At 47.0% G+C, this 20,000-nt stretch overlaps 1 protein-coding gene across 2 annotated transcripts in view; it reads right to left on the reverse strand.

The window, feature by feature from the left end:
• Nucleotides 1-20,000, reverse strand: part of gse1b (Gse1 coiled-coil protein b) — a 418,460-nt gene that overhangs the window by 54,159 nt on the left and 344,301 nt on the right. For both annotated transcript variants that reach the window (XM_071401917.1, XM_071401916.1), the window contains exon 3: nucleotides 8,109-8,306. In XM_071401917.1, coding sequence (XP_071258018.1) covers nucleotides 8,109-8,306 — 198 coding nt within the window. The remainder of the gene's footprint in view (nucleotides 1-8,108; nucleotides 8,307-20,000) is intronic.

Genomic DNA, 20,000 nt, shown 5'->3' on the forward strand with positions numbered 1-20,000 from the left:
GTGTCTGTCCCTGCTTGTGTGTGTGTACAGCGCATTCAGAAAGGATTCAGACTTTTTACACATTTTTTACGTTACAGCCTTATTCTAAAATGAATTAAATAAAAATGTTTCCTGATCAATCTACACATTATACCCCATAATGACAAAGCGAAAACAGGTTTTAAGAAATGTTTGCACATTTATTAACAGAAATACCTTCTTTACATAAGTATTCAGACCCTTTGTTATGAGACTCTAAATTGAGATCAGGTGTATCCTGTTTCCATTGATCATCCTTGAGATGTTTCTACAACTTGATTGGAGTCCACCTGTGGTAAATTCAATTGATTGGACATGATTTGGAAAGGCACACACCTGTCTATATAAGGTCCCACACTTTACAGTGCATGTCAGAGCAAAAAAACAAGCCATGAGGTTGAAGGAATTGTCTGTAGAGCTCCGAGACAGGATTGAAAATAGTTGTGCAGCAACGCTCCCCATCCAACCTGACAGAGCTTGAGAGGATCTGCAGAGAAGAATGGGAGAAACTCTCCAAATACAGGTGTGCCAAACTTGTAGTGTCATACTCAAGAAGACTCAAGGCTGTAATCGCTGCCAAAGGTGTTTCAACAAAGTACCCAGTAAAGTGTCTGAATACTTATGTTGACGTGATATTTCAGTTTTTTATTTTTAATACATTAGCAAAAATATCTAAAAAAATGTTTTATTTTTGTCATTATGGGGTATTGTGTGTAGATTGATGAGGGAAAAATGATTTAATCAATTTTAGAATAAGGCTGTAATATAACAAAATGTGGAAAAAGTCAAGGGGTCTGAATACTTTCCAAATGCACTGTATGTGTGTGTGGTGTATGTGAGTGTGATTGAGTGTATGTCTGTGTGGGCAAACGTGTGTGTGTGTGATTAATGTGTAGCTTCTCTCTCCATCGCTGCCCCACTACCAGTCCCTCTCTCCCAGACTGCCTCCACGCATGACCGCCCAAGCTGACCCTAACTGGGAGAGAGGTACACACAGACACATACACGGGCGCATACGCACGTACACACATAATCACACATGCCCAAAAGCACATATGCACGCACGTACATGCACGCACATACGCACGCACACACAAAGCTCCACACAGCCCCAGGTTAAGTTCTCTCTGTCCCAGCACCGTATCCTTCCACCTCTAATCCCATCAAAGAAACATAACAATATACTTGTTCACCTGCTGCTTTTATCCAAGGGGACTTAACACAAACATTCAGGGAAAGTGACCATGCGAGAATTGAACCCACAACCTTGATCTTGCCAGCTACAGTCCAACCGACTGTGCCCTTCAAGCCCCAAATCTCCTGTTCCCTCCCTGGCCCTATCCAAAGCCCCAAATCTCCTGTTCCCTCCCTGGCCCTATCCAAAGCGCCAAATCTCATGTTCCCTCCCTGGCCCTATCCAAAGCGCCAAATCTCATGTTCCCTCCCTGGCCCTATCCAAAGCCCCAAATCTCATGTTCCCTCCCTGGCCCTATCCAAAGCCCCAAATCTCATGTTCCCTCCCTGGCCCTATCCAAAGCCCCAAATCTCATGTTCCCTCCCTGGCCCTATCCAAAGCCCCAAATCTCATGTTCCCTCCCTGGCCCTATCCAAAGCCCCAAATCTCATGTACCCTCCCTGGCCCTATCCAAAGCCCCAACCTCCCTCTCTCCTCCACAGCCCCCAACAAACCCCCAGACATAGCCCTGACAGCTAGCGACACGCTGTTCTTCACCTCCTCCCCTTCCCTCCTTCCTCCCTTCCCCCCACCATCCATCCCTCCCTCCCCCCTCCCTCCCTCCCTCCCTCCCTCCCCCCTACCTCCCTCCCTCCCCCCACCTCCCTCCCTCCCTCCCCCCTCCCTCCCTCCACCGCCTCCCTCCCTCCCTCCCCCTACCTCCCTCCCTCCCTCCCTCCCCCTCCCTCCCTCCCCCTACCTCCCTCCCTCCCTCCCTCCCTGCATTAGAACAACATCAGCACTTAATTAAACAGTCCATTTCACACCTGGTGTGCATAGCAGCGCCGAGCCAACCCTTCCTCCATATGCCATACCATCCCCCAGCCACACACACAAACCCTGCCTCACACACACACCAGCCGTGTCACACACACACACAGCCTGAGCCACGCACCGCAACACAGTACAAAGCACCTAATCTGCATCAGGGAGTGTGTGTTTCAAGGGTGGGTGTGTGCACCCTTAGAAAAAAGGTGCTATCTAGAACCTAAAAGGGTTAGTCGGCTGTCCCCATGGGAGAACACTTTTTGGTTCCAGGTAGAACCCTCGCGGTTTCCATGTAGAGGGTTCAACATGGGGACAGCCGAAAAACCATTTTGGAACCATTTTTTCTAAGAGTGTGGTGTGTGTTATTTTCCCAGAGAGGGGAAGTAAGACTGAGAGAGATGGAGAGAGAGAGAGCAGTAGGATAGTTTCTGGAGGAGAATGTCTAACTGGGTGAACTGTGTATGAGCTATTGTTAGTATGTTTACCTAGAAGAAGAGACACAGATATATGGAGGAATAAAATACTGGATAGAGAGAGATATATAGAGAGAGCTTGTTTGTGAGTGAGTGTTTCAGGGACAAACAGAGCCTGGAGAGTTCTACCTCTGAGCACACACACACACACACACACACACACACACACACACACACACACACACACACACACACACACACACACACACACACACACACACACACACACACACACACACACACACACACACTCACTCTGGGTGTGGATAGATGGTGTGTGTGTGTGTGTGCGTTCCAGGCTCCAGATGGAGGGGTCAGAGACACACTGCCCTGCTGTCCCAGCATGCTCTGGGCTCCCAGAAACAAGGGTAGCCCCCGGCCAAACACACGCACACACACACACACACACACACACACACACACACACACACACACACACACACACACACACACACACACACACACACACACACACACACACACACACACACACACACACACACACACACACACACACACGGTAACACATTCAATCTCTCTGTATCCCTCTACCCACTCCTTCCATCACTCCATAAACCCTCTCTCTTCTAAATCTTTTTCCTCTGTCCTTTTTCTCCCTCCCCCAATCCTCCTCCCATCCCTCCCTCCCCATCGCTTTTCCTCGGGTGGTCTAGCTAGGTACTGTAGGTAGGTAGTGTAATGCTACAGCGAGTTCAGCCCAGCCAGTCAGCCAGCCAGCCAGTCAGCCAGCCAGTCAGTCAGTGTGTATGTATGAGGAAACTGGAGAAAAGATTAAGCCTAGATCTGCCTAATTAATCCGATACTAGCATGCCTGCCTCTCTGACACGAGGTGTGTGTCCTTTACTCTGCAATACTCATTATCCATCACCTCCCCTCTTCAGCATGAGACTCAGTACACAGAGCTACTCATCAGACGGGAGTGTGTGTGTGAGCGTATGTATGTGTGTGTTACTGTATGTGTGTGTTACTGTGTACGAGTGTGTGTGTGCGTGTATACAGATGAAAACACAGAGGACGTGTCAGGGTTTTAAAATCAGGGTGATAGCTAGCTAGTGGCAATGACACCAGCACAACAAAACAAACAACATCATTTAGGCTTAGGAGACTGGTTCATGCTTCGCATACACAACAGTAACAACGGACAGAGGGACAGAGAGGGACACACAGGAACACACTGTGCAGTAGGACACAAAGGAACACACTGTGCAGTAGGACACACAGGAACAGACTGTCCAGTAGGACACACAGGAACACATTGTCCAGTAGGACACACAGGAACAGACTGTCCAGTACACACAGGAACACACTGTCCAGTAGGACACACAGGAACACACTGTGCAGTAGGACACACAGGAACACACTGTGCAGTAGGACACACAGGAACACACTGTCCAGTAGGACACACAGGAACAGACTGTCCAGTACACACAGGAACACACTGTCCAGTAGGACACACAGGAACACACTGTGCAGTAGGACACACAGGAACACACTGTCCAGTAGGACACACAGGAACACACTGTGCAGTAGGACACACAGGAACACACTGTCCAGTAGGACACACAGGAACACACTGTGCAGTAGGACACACAGGAACACACTGTGCAGTAGGACACACAGGAATACACTGTCCAGTAGGACACACAGGAATACACTGTGCAGTAGGACACACAGGAACACACTGTCCAGTAGGACACACAGGAACACACTGTGCAGTAGGACACACAGGAACACACACTGTGCAGTAGGACACACAGGAACACACTGTCCAGTAGGACACACAGGAACACACTGTGCAGTAGGACACACAGGAACACACTGTCCAGTAGGACACACAGGAACACACTGTGCAGTAGGACACACAGGAACACACTGTGCAGTAGGACACACAGGAACACACTGTCCAGTAGGACACACAGGAACACACTGTGCAGTAGGACACACAGGAACACACTGTGCAGTAGGACACACAGGAACACACTGTTCAGTAGGACACACAGGAACACACTGTGCAGTAGGACACACAGGAACACACTGTGCAGTAGGATACACACACTGCTAGGAGGCTACAACATGCCAGGAAAGCACTGTGGACGCTTTCTGTGTGAGTGTGTGTTTGTGTGTGTCAGTGTGTCAGTGTCGGCGTCAGTGTTTCTGTGTATGAGGGCTTGTCTATAAATATCTTTGGAGACAGCAAAGTGGCTGGAGTTCCGGAGGAAGCCCACACTCCAGCCCGCCCACCCCAGCGACGGCACTCCTAACGTGGGCAGCATCGGCCCCATGACTGGCCTGTTCCTCTGGAGCTGTGGAGCATGACTCACACACACTGTGTCTCTACCTACGCCAGGCAGACTGCACACAGACAGGCCCAAAATAACAGAGGGACTTTTCTGCTCTGTTTTAAAACATGCCTAGGTTTAATCATAGTCTCCGTGTGTGTGTTTCTGTACCTCCCTCAGACTATCTGACGACTGTCCCAGCTAGGTTGAAATAGCAACAGACACACGCACATGTACACATGCACACACACACACACCTGGTTGATAGAGAGACAGAGAGAGAGATGAGACAGTGAGACAAACACTATGTGTGCAAGAAAGAGAGAGAGAGAGAGAGAGAGAGGTGAGAAAAGAGATTGTGTGCAAGTGACAGTGAGAGAGAGATGTAGTGAGATAGATGAGGGAGTGTGTGAGAGGGAGAGAAAAAATGGAGAAATAGAAATGGAGTGAAAGGGAGAGACGGAGAGGGAGAGGGGAAGAGAGAAGGGGAAGGTGAGAAACAATGGAGGAAGAGAATGAGATTGAGAGGGTGAGTGTGTGAGAGAGAGGGAGAGATTGGGGTTGTGAGCTCTGTCTCTGTTTCTTTCTCAGAGTAATAAATCAGTGGTGTTTGGTCCCTGGTGTGATCTGCAGGGGAGCCAGGCAGCCAGGGAGAGCCAGGGAGGAGGGGACCTCTCTCAAACACACAGCCTGATTAAGAGAGCCTGACCCGGGCCGGATGACTGGAGCCGCTGGGGCTCACTGGAGCTGGGGCAGACAGCCAGATATACACACACAAACAGACACACACACACCCAAACAGGACCCCTGCCAGCCCTACTCAGGGGACTCTCAGCAGTCTGTCTCCGTTCCCCTGGAGGGGCCCAGCAGCGTATGTGTGTGTGTCTTAGGGGGCCAGTGAAGATCAGCTCCAGTGTATGTGGGCCAGCCAGAGTCTCTGTCCTGGGGAAGGTTACACCTCATAGACACACACACCATGGTTGACCAGAGCCACTGTTTCACACACCATCTACCAGAAAGGCCTCAATGAGCTGCTGCCCAAAGCCAGTCAGCCAAACAGCCCCTGAGAGAATAGTGTGTATGTGAGTGTGTGTGTGTGTTTACACGGGAGAATAGCAGCTCTGTCCATCTGTGACCTAAGTCTGACCCTGTCCAGACAACAACCAACAACTGAACAAACAACATCCAACTGTCTGTAGCACACAGCAATATCTAATATCCAAACCAGAAACAAATATCAACAAGTCACAATCAAACCATGAGCTGTATGTCTGACTGATAGGAACCTGTAGGAGGTCGAAAGGGTAGTGAGAAAAAGACAAGTATTCTATTGATTCAGTGTTTATTGAGAAATGACTGTAAGAAACGTCCTATGTTCTACTGTGAGTGAGTCTGAGAGGAGAGTGGGTCAGTGTGTTACAGCTGCATCATATGATCCCTCCACGACCAATTCTAAAAGCAGTCCTTGTCAACTGCTCACCACACCACACAATGACTACTTCACAGTCAGGTTAGACCAGTGGGATAGCAGGGCCCAATAAACTGAACAACACAGTGGTGTGTGTGTGTGTGTGTGCGTGTGCGTGTGTGTGTGTGTTTGCTCCCTGTGAGGAGAGGAGGCGACACAAACATGCAATGTCATTCACACATACACATGGACGCAAGTGCACACACACACACACACACACACACACACACACACACACACACACACACACACACACACACACACACACACACACACACACACACACACACACACACACACACACACACACACACACACACACACACACACACACTCACACAGAGAGCTGGAGCTTAAATGGGTCAGCTAGAACGGCTGTTCTGTGTCCTGCTCTCTTAGGGGAGGCTGCATAATTCCATCTAGTGTGAATATCACTCCACTGCTATTAGCAGCTAAACACGACACACACGGACGGCCCCAGCAGAGGAACCTCTGAGACATCGGAGGGTTCTGAGGGGTTAGGCTACAGGGGTCAGGGGTTAGAGGTTAGGGTCCAGGAGGACAGACAGTTTTTGAATGAGCTTAGCGCCTCAGGGAGGAAGGAAGGAGTGAGAGGGGGGTAAGAAGAGGGGATGGTTAGTTCATAGGGGTAAGAGGTATTTCTGACAAGAGCTGGTTGTAAAATGGCTTTAAGACTAGGGGGCGATATTTTCGTTTTTGGCTAAAAACACGTACCCATTTGAAACTGCCTATTTCTCAGCCCCCGAAACTAGAATATGCATATAATTGTCAGATTAGGATAGAAAACACTCTGAAGTTTCCAAAACTGTATTTTTTTGGTCTGTGAGTTAAACAGAACTGATATTGCAGGCTAAAACCTGAGGAAAATCCAATCAGGAAGTGCCCCTGTTCTTGAAACCTCTCTGTTCCTATGCATCCCTATTGCCCATATAAAGGGATATCAACCAGACCTCTTTTTCTATGGCTTCCCTAAGGTGTCAACAGCCTTTAGACATAGTTTCAGGCTTTTATTTTGAAGAATGAGCGTGAATGACCACATTGCGTAAGTGGATAGGTGGGGGCTCTCAGAGTGACTTGTGCGCAAAAGAGAAAGGCAGCCATTGTTACTCCCGGTCCTAGTGAATAGCCAACTGTCCCGGTTGATATATTATCAAATAGATATTTGAAAAACACCCTGAGGATGGATTATAAAAAACGTTTGACATGTTTCTGTGGACATTATGGATATAATTTGGAATTTTTGTCGGTGTTGTCGCGACCGCTCTTTCCGGTGGATTCCTGGGCATAACGCATCAAACTAACGGTATTTAGTTTGGTATTTGGATATAAAAAATATCTTTATGGAACAAAAGGAACATTTGTTGTCTAACTGGGAGTCTCGTGAGTGAAAACATCCGAAGATCATCAAAGGTAAACGATTAATTTGATTGCTTTTCTGATTTTCGTGACCAAGTTACCTGATGCTAAGTGTACTTATTGTTTCGTTGAGCGATCGATAAACTTACACAAACGCTTGTATTGCTTTCGCTGTAAAGCATAATTTCAAAATCTGAGACGACAGATGGATTAACAAAAGGCTAAGCTGTGTTTTGCAATATTGCACTTGTGATTTCATGAAATTATATTATATTATATACCTGTGGCGCTAGGCTAGGCTATGCTAGTCAGCGTTTCTGATGACAATTATCCCGGATCCGTGATGGGTGGTTCAGAAAGGTTAAATGACCCAACGTTTCTACACCTTGTATAGGCTTGATAACAATACACCTGGCATTAAGAAACTCCTTAATCATAACTCTGTCTGTCCACATGTGTGTTGTCCTTACCTCGAGGATCCTCGGCCTGTTTGGCCAGTTTACGGAGGGCGGCGGCGAATCCGGAGTGTGCGGACTGGGCCGCCGGGCTCCCATTGGCTACGATAGATCCGTTAAGGGGCGATGGGGTGAGGGGGCTGACCGTCGCCGTGGTGCGAGTTGCCGTGGATATCATTCCTAAGGAAGGTGACTTTGGCTCATGGCTCATGCCTGGAGAGAGAGAAAGGGTTTTAATAGACGTAATAGACTGATGTATGTCATTTATAAAGCAATTACAAAGCGGATATAGATGATGGGTCAGTCAGTCTGTCGGTCAGACTAACTCATGCTGTGATTGGTCAACTTATCAGTTGAGGGTTCAGACAGCTGACACTATGGAACCCCTCCCCCCCAGTGACACTGAGCCCTGTGGACTGGAAAGTCTCTCTCACACACTGGGGGCTATCTGTCTGTCTCACACCAGATCTTACATACACACACACACACACACACATAGTTACACAGACACATATATAAACAAAGACACACACGGTAGTGAGTGGAGCTGAGAGTCAGCCAGAGCCCAGTGCCGTCTGTGTGTCTGTATGTCTGTGTGTCTGTATGTCTAGCTGGGGGAGGGGGGCTTTGGGCTTAGGCTGGGGAGCTGGGGTTAAAGGTTATAGGTTACAGGGTGTGTAACCCCTACCTCAAGAGGTCCGGTCTGTCTGCCTCAGCCCACACAGCAGCTCTACTTAACATGCTCCAACTGAGACAGGGCCAATAGAAACCTTTCAAACACACACCATGAGAGAACAGTCTGATAGAGGTAACACACACCATGAGAGAACAGTCTGATAGAGGTAACACACACCATGAGAGAACAGTCTGATAGAGGTAACACACACCATGAGAGAACAGTCTGATAGAGGTAACACACACCATGAGAGAACAGTCTGATAGAGGTAACACACACCATGAGAGAACGGTCTGATAGAGGTAACACACACCATGAGAGAACAGTCTGATAGAGGTAACACACACCATGAGAGAACGGTCTGATAGAGGTAACACACACCATGAGAGAACAGTCTGATAGAGGTAACACACACCATGAGAGAACAGTCTGATAGAGGTAACACACACCATGAGAGAACAGTCTGATAGAGGTAACACACACCATGAGAGAACAGTCTGATAGAGGTAACACACACCATGAGAGAACGGTCTGATAGAGGTAACACACACCATGAGAGAACAGTCTGATAGAGGTAACACACACCATGAGAGAACGGTCTGATAGAGGTAACACACACCATGAGAGAACAGTCTGATAGAGGTAACACACACCATGAGAGAACGGTCTGATAGAGGTAACACACACCATGAGAGAACAGTCTGATAGAGGTAACACACACCATGAGAGAACAGTCTGATAGAGGTAACACACACCATGAGAGAACAGTCTGATAGAGGTAACACACACCATGAGAGAACGGTCTGATAGAGGTAACACACACCATGAGAGAACAGTCTGATAGAGGTAACACACACCATGAGAGAACGGTCTGATAGAGGTAACACACACCATGAGAGAACAGTCTGATAGAGGTAACACACACCATGAGAGAACAGTCTGATAGAGGTAACACACACCACGAGAGAACAGTCTGATAGAGGTAACACACACCATGAGAGAACAGTCTGATAGAGGTAACACACACCATGAGAGAACAGTCTGATAGAGGTAACACACACCATGAGAGAACAGTCTGATAGAGGTAACACACGTGCCAGATCCCCTTAAGCATCCCCATGTTAACGTCATGATGGTCATTGTGGTGATTGCTACAGTGATGAACACCAGCTACAAGCTATTTCCACTTCAATCCACTATTATCATCAAGTCTGATTCACACACACACTCACCCATCTACAGTAGTGTGAGTGTGTGTGCTCGCGTGCATTTGTGTTTGCACGCCTGTGTGTGTGTGTGGGAGTGTGTGTGTTGTTGAATCACAGATAAATATCATAAAGCCTTATATAGTCCTACATCCAGTGTACAGTCTGAAAAGCATGTGATCTACTCTGAGTTTACATTGCCACATTGCCTTCATATTGTTTATAGTGATATAGCACCATCAGTAAACTGGATAGTTGACGCAGCTCTATAGTTTAGCATTATGTACAGGACACAGCTACTCCTATTACCATTACACATCACCTTATGTTATTATGGTGTCCATGCCACCCTGTGATACTCCCTCCCTCCCTCCCTCCCTCCCTCCCTCCCTCCCTCCCTCCCTGCGCTGAGTGACCTGTTGGACTGTGAGTGGAGGTTTTTCTCTTGTCTTTCTCCGTGTCAGATTTACGAGCACACTGTGGGGGACATAGGGGATCGAGGGTTTCTCTCTCCCTCTCTCCCTCCCTGTTTCTCTCTCTCTCAGTGAAGGGGTGAAAGGGGACACTGTGATGACAGCTCCTGGGCCGGTGGAATCCCTGAATGCCAGAGAGCGGCATGCCGTCGCCCTGAACACACACACACACACAAGCATGCACACATCATACATGAGCAAACACATGGAATAAACACACACATTCTTTACACAAACAAACACACATCACAAGTCGACAGCCCCATTAACTACAAGTCCCCAGAGTCAGAGGTCATGGTAGGGTCACAGTAAAGAGCAGCCTGTAGGGATGCAGTGAGATTACACACACACATGCACACACTACAACATTACTACCACACACCATATCTGATTACACACACATACACATTACACACACTCAGTCTTATCAATATCACAATTCTACACCCAAATGTAGCCAAAACACACACCATACCTACCCTCATACAACCACACACACACACACACACACACACACACACACACACACACACACACACACACACACACACACACACACACACACACACACACACACACACACACACACACACACACACACACACACGTACAGACAGTACACACTCACTCACAGTAGCATACAGTGTCAATAGCACTAATAGATGTGTAGAGTTATATATAGGTCCACCCCAGAGCCTGGACAGGTCTATTAAAAACCCCATGTCTCCCTGAAAGAGGACAGGGGTGCTGTGTGTGTGTGTGTGTGTGTGTGTGTGTGTGTGTGTGTGTGTGTGTGTGTGTGTGTGTGTGTGTGTGTGTGTGTGTGTGTGTGTGTGTGTGTGTGTGTGTGTGTGTGTGTGTGTATGTGTGTGTGCCTGGCTGTCGTTGTTTAAGTGTGCGAGGGAGTGTGTGTGTGTGTCAGTGGGAGTGCTGGAGTGGAACAGAAGATGGCAGGGGAGTAGTGAACTGGTGGGTCACAGAGACACAGAGTGTAACGGGAGAGAAAATGAGTGGCAACACCTCTGGGTCCGCCCTGCTCATAACCTCCCATTCACCCCCTGCACTCCCTGTGAACCCCCAGCAACACAATTAATAATGAAATTAACAATGAGCTCCCTTTCCACATACACACTCACACACAGCAACAGCCAGGCGCACACACCCAAGCACGCACACGCACATCGACAGCCAGGCACAGCAACCGCTCAGCTCACTGCTGTGACCTCGTCACGACTGCAAAGCCCTGCTCCACCCACCTCTTCTTCCAAACACACACCTTCACACACACGGATACACACACACAGCCTCAGGGCTTTAAAGAAAGAGAGAGCATTCTATCAGTGAAGCAGGAACTTTTCACAGGAGCTAATAAGATGGTAATCAACCGCTAGAGAAACACCATACATGTTCAAGAAACACAGCCATGCTGATAGCACACACACACACCCCTCCTTCACACACACCGCTCCTTCACACACACACACACACACACACACACACACACACACACACACACACACACACACACACACACACACACACACACACACACACACACCTCCTTCACACACGCCCCTCCTTCACACACACCGCTCCTTCACACACACACACACACACACCTCCTTCACACACACGCCTCCCTCCCACACACACACACACACACACACACACACACACACACACACACACACACACACACACACACACACACACACACACACACACACACACACACACACACAGGGCTAGCAGCGGGTCTCGACCCCCCTCCAGAGTAGCAGAGTGAAAGCGGTGGCGGATGTTGAGGCTCCTTACTGCACAAAGGACTGGAGCTCCCTGGTTCTCCCATCGCTGCATCTTCAGCCAAACCCAGCACACAGACAGAGACACAGTCAAGACACACACCATCTTCTCTTCCTCCTCTCCGTCGCTTCTCTCTCTCTCCTTTTCTTTCTGTCTCTCGCGCACGCTCACTCGGTCGCTCACAAAGACCGTTCAGAGCTTATCTTACGAAGCAGCACACCACACAACTCTGCCTATCTCCTCTCTCTCTCTCGCTCGCTCTACCCTCCTCTTTCTCTCGCTGAGTGAAAACAGAAATTCTTAGCCTAGCAGCTGCTGCGATGTCACATGACCTTTCCCCCTCCCCTCTCCCTCCGTTCTCCCCCCTCCTCCTCTCAACCTATAATTCCTGAGCCATTGGTAGATAACAGAGGCATGGATGCCCTGCCAAGGGGAGCGAGGGAGGGGGAGGGGAGGAGCGAGGGAGGAGGGCGGGCGGGGGGGGGGGGGGGGGGTGACTGTGTGTGTCAGCTGCCTCTTCTTCCACACACAACAAATGTGAGGCGCTGACACCCTCCTCCTCCTTCTCCCCTCCTCCCTCTCTCCCTGGCTGTTAGAAAAAGAAGAGAGAAAGATAGAGAGAGAAAGAGAGAGGGAGGGAGGGAGATATATAATGCCGGAGGCTAAGGTGGAAGCTTGTTCTGGCCTGTGTTACTGAAACATTGCCCCCACATCTAAACTGCTAACACACACACACACACACACACACACACACACCACACACACACACACACACACACACACACACACACACACACACACACACACACACACACACACACACACACACTAAGCAAACACAGCCAGGCTCATGTTCAGATCCAAAAGCTTGGCTTCCAGTGGGAGAGAAAACAGCTTTGATCTGCCCTCTTTATCACCAACCGAGAGCAGACACACACTACAGTTACCTCACACAGAGCCAGTTGAGGGGTTTATACCACACACACACACACACACACACACACACACACACACACACACGTATGCACACAATACTGCTATTTTGCAATATTACTAAGAGTAAATAACAGCAGACAAGGGCAACTATAGACCTGTATCTATTTTGAGTGTGCTGTCTGAAGTGCTGAAATATACAAGCAAGAAGAATATTTTAGATGAACTACAGTCTGGTTATAGAAAGTCCCAATCCACTGACACGCCTATTGTTTCTAACTGACTTTTAACAGCAGGGCCATTGACTGGGTTACATCCTATTTAAACAGGTAGAGACCAAATGGTGAATGTTTATGGAAAACATTCTGGTGTGAAGGGGATTAGCTGTGGGGTCCCACAGGGGAGCATCATCGGCCCTCTTCTCTTCCTGCTGTACATTGATGATATGAAATCATCCTGCTCTCGTAATTAGTTGTTGTATGTGGATGATTCTGCTCTGCTGGTGTCCCATAAGAACAAAGCCTCAGTAGAAGAGATCCTTAGTGTAGAGTTATCCAATATCACTAAATGGCTTTCAGATAACCAAATTTCTCTGCATCTTGGAAAAACAGAAACCATCTTATTTGGTTCCAGAGTAAAGCGTGCAAGGACCCGTTGGTTTTAGTGTCAAAGTGGGCAACTCAGTGGTTACACCAAAAACTTCAGTCCGCGACCTTGAGTGTGAATTGGATAGGTACCTGACTGGTCAGACTATGGCCCTAAAGGTTTACCAAAGATAAACCGAAATATTACATTCCTAACTCGCACCTCAAAATATCTGATAGTGACACCTGGCACCTAAAGAATAAGCTACAGAGCAGCCAAAACAAACTGGTGACAGTTGTATTTAAACTCCCCCCTCGTACTCATCTGGAGGGGGGGCCTTTTCATCAGTTAGGCTGGCTATCTGCAGAGAAAAAGGGTCATATTATCTCAACTTGGTCTGGTCCATTACAGTACCAGCCAAAAGTTTAGACACACCTACTCACTGTCCAGCCCAGAAATTTGTTGAACACTTTTTTGGTTACTACATGATTCCATATGTGTTATTTCATAGTGTTGATGTCTTCACTATTATTCTACAAGGTAGAAAATAGTACAAATAAAGAAAAACCCTTGAATGAGTAGGTGTGTCCTTATATTAGATGTCCACCAATACAACGCCAGAGACTCTGATATTGCCAGTTTTAAATTTAAGAGTTTCTCTGGTAAGAACACCTTGTTATATACCGGCGCTAGCTAGCTATCTATCTATTATAACAACCCAAAAGAGTGGGTGTAATTGTGGTTAGACTGGGCTGGACAGTTAAGGGTTAAAGCTGTGGGTTTCCCTCTCTCCGTCCCTCCTCTGGCTGTCATTGCTGGGATGTGAATGAGTAGTTTCTTTAGTAATTTCCTCCTTCGGTCGTTTGCTACCTTTCACCGAATGAGAAGGGAGGAGAAAGAGAGAGAGGCAGAGAGAGGCAGAGAGAAAGAGAGAGAACAAGAGAAAGAACAAGATAAAGAGAGAGAACAAGAGAGAGAGAGATAGAACTAGAAAGACAAAAAGAAATAGAGGGAGAGAGACAGACAGATAGAGAGCGAGATAAGTCATGAGAAAAGCAACATGGTGGCCAGTATTGTGCAAAGGGCCACTAAAACTCACGATCTGTCTCTTCCTTCCTCTCTCTCTCTCTCTCTCTCTCTCTCTCTCTCTCTCTCTCTCTCAATTCAATTCAATTCAATTCAAGGGGCTTTATTGGCATGGGAAACATGTGTTAACATTGCCAAAGCAAGTGAGGTAGGTAATATACAAAAGTCAAATAAACAATAAAAATGAACAGTAAACATTACACATACAGAAGTTTCAAAACAATAAAGACATTACAAATGTCATATTATATATATGCAGTGTTGTAACAATGTACAAATGGTTAAAGCACACAAGTTAAAATAAATAAACATAAATATGGGTTGTATTTACAGTGGTGTTTGTTCTTCACTGGTTGCCCTTTTCTTGTGGCAACAGGTCACAAATCTTGCTTTTTTTTTTTTTTTTTTTTTTCTCTCTCTCTCTCTCTCTCTCTCTCTCTCTCTCTCTCTCTCTCTCTCTCTCTCTCTCTCTCTCTCTCTCTCTCTCTCTCTCTCTCTCTCTCTCTCTCTCTCTCTCTCTCTCTCTCTCTCTCTCTCTCTCTCTCTCTCTCTCTCTCTCTCTCTCTAGCCTCACCCATAACCTCTAAATGATTTTAGAGAAGTGACAAGCCTGTTATAATGTGGTTTTTCACTAGAAGCTATGTGTGAACAACCACACTCCCCAACCACACACTGTGTTCTGTGATGATGAGAGAACAGCACTAACGTAGCCCTGTGTCTCTGTGTTATCGCTCTCTGGTGGCAGGTGGCAGTATTACACCATTCTACAGGCCATCAGCATAGATGTAGTAAAGGGGTCAATGGAAGGCAGACCGTTCGGTGCACATTCAACAAATCTGATCTGACAAAGTGGATATTCGTCAAATCCGCCATGATCAATGTATTGTAACAGGCCCACAATGTGTTTACAAAGTCCGATGTGGATATACTTGGCTGTTTTCAGCCTCACGTAGAGGAGGATGAAGAAACAGCCTCACCATGTATCAGTGACCACAGAGGAAACGTCTAGCTACCCCATGTAGCTAACTGACTCTAAAGTAGTGAGAGAGTGTCTGACACGCAGTGAGACCGTAGTGGATGAAGAGAGGAGGTTTCTGGAGAGGTTGTGAGGAAGATCAATGCAGTCGTGTTGGTGTGAGGACTGTGAAGGTAGGAGACTGTGTGTGTGTGTGTGTGTGTGTGTGTGTGTGTGTGTGTGTGTGTGTGTGTGTGTGTGTGTGTGTGTGTGTGTGTGTGTGTGTGTGTGTGTGTGTGACAGATAGATAGCCCCCAGTTTGTGAGGGAGTGGATCAATGGATGTCAGTGTTCCTGTGCCTGAAATGGAGAGAGTGTGGCACAGAGAGGAAAGAGGAAGAAAAAGAGGAAGAGAGAAAGAATCAGGGGGGATTTGGTGAGGGTCATTTTCCCATCAGCCTTCAGCTCAGCACCCTGCTGAGAGAGGCACAGCAGTAGGGCCACACACACACACACACACACACACACACACACACACACACACACACACACACACACACACACACACACACACACACACACACACACACACACACACACACACACACACACACACACACACACACACACACACACTATGAAACAGGATTAACCCAGACAATCCTTATGAAGCGGATTACAGGACACAACACAGCTGTCATAATGATAAGATAACCAGGAGACACACAACCAACCACCCCTATACTACACATTCTAAATGTACCTGTCTGAACAGTTCAATGCCAACTGTAGAAACTAAGGCCTACTGCTGAGTTCGGTGAAATACTCAAGACAATGTAGATCTACTCTCTACTGACACAAGTTGTCTAGATCATCCACAGTAAACAGTATCGGTCATAAGGACACATCATGAGTCATGAGGACAGTGTTTTCCATGGTAGTGAGTCCTACTTCTCCATAAACACCAGACATGTGTCATCACCACACGCCACACATTGCAACAGGTCTAGTGGTTCTCAGAAGGCTGGGAGAGCATGTTCTTCCTGGCTGTTATACTGTCTTTGGCCAGCAGATGGAGGTGCATCATAGAGACATGCAGAGGGAGTCCTCAGCTCTACAGCAGCAGTTCTATAGTGAGCAGTGTGCTCCACATACAGTAGTACCCTGAAGACCAGAGGCAGACCACTGGGTTATGGCCTGACGTCAGCTTGACAGAACAGAAGTTTGACATGGAGAGAACACATATGGAACCAGTTAGGAGGAAGACCAATTCAATACATCGTTATTGAATCATCATTGGGCTATATGTTTGTGGTGTCAATACTATAGAAATATAATTAATATAATGGGCTTGGAACCTCTTACCCTGCAATTGTACTGGTAAACTCATACGCTGCCTGGTATTGTGAGACAATAATTTCCATGGTAATGTAGAATGTTCATTCAATGTGACTCATACAATGGAATGTATTTTTTGTAATGTCAGTTGAGATGATTCAACTAACACAGCACAGACTGATGGATACACTTCCTGGTTTTACTTCCTGCTTCGCTCCTATGGGCTCACTCGCAATGGCCACGCATTATGCTATCACTGACTTGAATGGAGAAGCCTGTTCTATTAATCATATTTCTATGGTCAAAACACTTGTCAATAATATGACACTGGGTATTTCAGTAGGGGTTTAATCGCTCTGTTCTCAGTAACTTTACTCCAGTTCTGTAAAAGGGCTTGAAGGGCTCAGTTAAACGTCACCCAGGGCCTTCAGTAAACTTAACCCTTTCTAGGCTTTCCTGCCCTGGGGAAAACATAACAAAGCTTTCAGAATGAAATCAGATGAATACCAAACACACACACACACACAGGAGCACGCACGCACGCACGCACGCACGCACGCACGCGCACACACACACACACACACACACACACACACACACACACACACACACACACACACACACACACACACACACACACACACACACACACACACACACACACACACACACACACACACACACACACACACACCCAATGGCTAACTGACATACAGTAAACAGACTGTTGTATCGTCCTGCTGTGAGAAAAGCCGATCACTAACAAACAACTGCACAGACACACCGAAAAAATCAACACACACACACCCTGTTCTGCCCTCTTTTTGCATGGAATGCAGATTACACACAAACGCACAAACACACACACAGACAGACAGAGTAAATCCTCTTGGCTCCTGTGTGCCCTGGCCAGTGCAGAGATAACAGCCAGGCAGCTCTAGAGGGCCGTTCATCTTTAACCAGGAAGGGATTTGACTATCAGCTAGTTAAAACAACCAATGGAGATACATACGGTCTGATAGACAGACAGACAGACGGCTGCCTATCTATCAGATCCAGCTGCTAGGCTTAGCCCAACCCAACCCTTCTCACTGGAGGTAAAGCACACATCTAGGATCAGATCAGCCTAACATTAACCCAACCCACTCCAGTATAGTGCTGGCTAATCTAGCCCAGCCTCCATGAGTATAAAATCTCTCCTCTCTTTCCCAAGAAGCCAGTCAACCACACAGTCATAGTCTGGCCAAACCAAGACCCGATTATTAGTTTATTACATTAGCACAGAGGAGTACTACTGGTGAAAAAGACTAGCATTAAGAGCTACATGCTAACATCTACTGTAGTTCAGTCATGAAGAGGAGACCTTCTCTGAGATCAAAAACAAAGGATGCTTAGGAGGAGAAGGGGTCAGGGGTGAAAGTTCAGGGGTGAAGGAGGAGGGGTGATCTGACCTCCTTAACCCCACTAACAAGGGCCTCTCATCAGCCATGATCCCTGCTGCTATGGCCTCTTTGAACAAGGACCCTGGTCCTCTACAAAGACCCAGAACTCTGGGCAGAGGAAGGGCAGCTGGAGGAATTAGCCCCCGGACAGGGCACCTTACTGGGGTTAAAGAGAACACTGACACCCCTGGGAAACTCCAGTGTTGAACCTGTATGACTAAAATGGACACACACATGTAAACATGTTTAAAACCCCACACATGAACACACACACTTTCAGATACACCAGGATAAACATGCTCTGGTAGTCCCATGTCAGTTTGACTTCTGAGATGAGATCTAGCCCCAGGTGTGTGTGTGTGTGTGTGTGTGTGTGTGTGTGTGTGTGTGTGTGTGTGTGTGTGTGTGTGTGTGTGTGTGTGTGTGTGTGTGTGTGTGTGTGTGTGTGTGTGTGCTCACACTCTCTCTATTACACTGCCACATCCACATCATCAAGAATATGAGATGCCATCTATAAGGCTGCTGAGCTAGACTATGAGAGAGAGAGAGCTAGACTATGAGAGAGAGAGAGCTAGACTATGAGAGAGAGAGAGCTAGACTATGAGAGAGAGAGAGCTAGACTATGAGAGCGAGAGAGCTAGACTATGAGAGCGAGAGAGAGCTAGACTATGAGAGCGAGAGAGCGAGAGAGAGAGAGAGAGAGAGAGAGAGCGAGAGAAAGACCCAACCAAATCATGAGAAAATATAAAGATCATTACTTGACACATTGGAAGAATTAACAAAAAATCTAGAATGCTATTTGGCCCTAAACAGAGAGTACACAGTGGCAGAATACCTGACCACTGTGACTGACCTAAAATTAAGGAAAGCTTTGACTATGTAGAGACTCAGTGAGCATAGTCTTGCTATTGAGAAAGGCCACCGTAGGCAGACCTGGCTCTCAAGAGAAGACAGGCCATGTGCACACTGCCAACAAAATGAGGTGGAAACTGAGCTGCACTTCCTAACCTCCTGCCAAATGTATGACAATATTAGAGACACATATTTCCCTCAGATTACACAGATCTACAACGATTTCTAAAACAAATCCAATTTTGATAAACTCCCATATCTATTGGGTGAAATACCAAAGTGTGCCATCACAGCAGCAATATGATTGAGAGAATTCCAAGAGTGTGCAAAGCTGTCATCAAGGCAAAGGGTGGCTATTTGAAGAATTTGTTTAACACTTTTTTGGTTACTACATGATTCCATATGTGTTATTTCATAGTTTTTATGTCTTCACTATTATTCTTAAATGTAGAAAATAGTAAAAATAAAGAAAAACCCTTGAATGAGTAGGTGTGTCCAAACCTTTGACAGGTAGTGTATGTATATGTATTGTATGAATATTTAAATTCCCCTTTGTACTG

This window comes from Salvelinus alpinus, chromosome 5 (genome assembly GCF_045679555.1).
Source record: "Salvelinus alpinus chromosome 5, SLU_Salpinus.1, whole genome shotgun sequence".
In the NCBI taxonomy this organism is placed as follows: domain Eukaryota; kingdom Metazoa; phylum Chordata; class Actinopteri; order Salmoniformes; family Salmonidae; genus Salvelinus; species Salvelinus alpinus.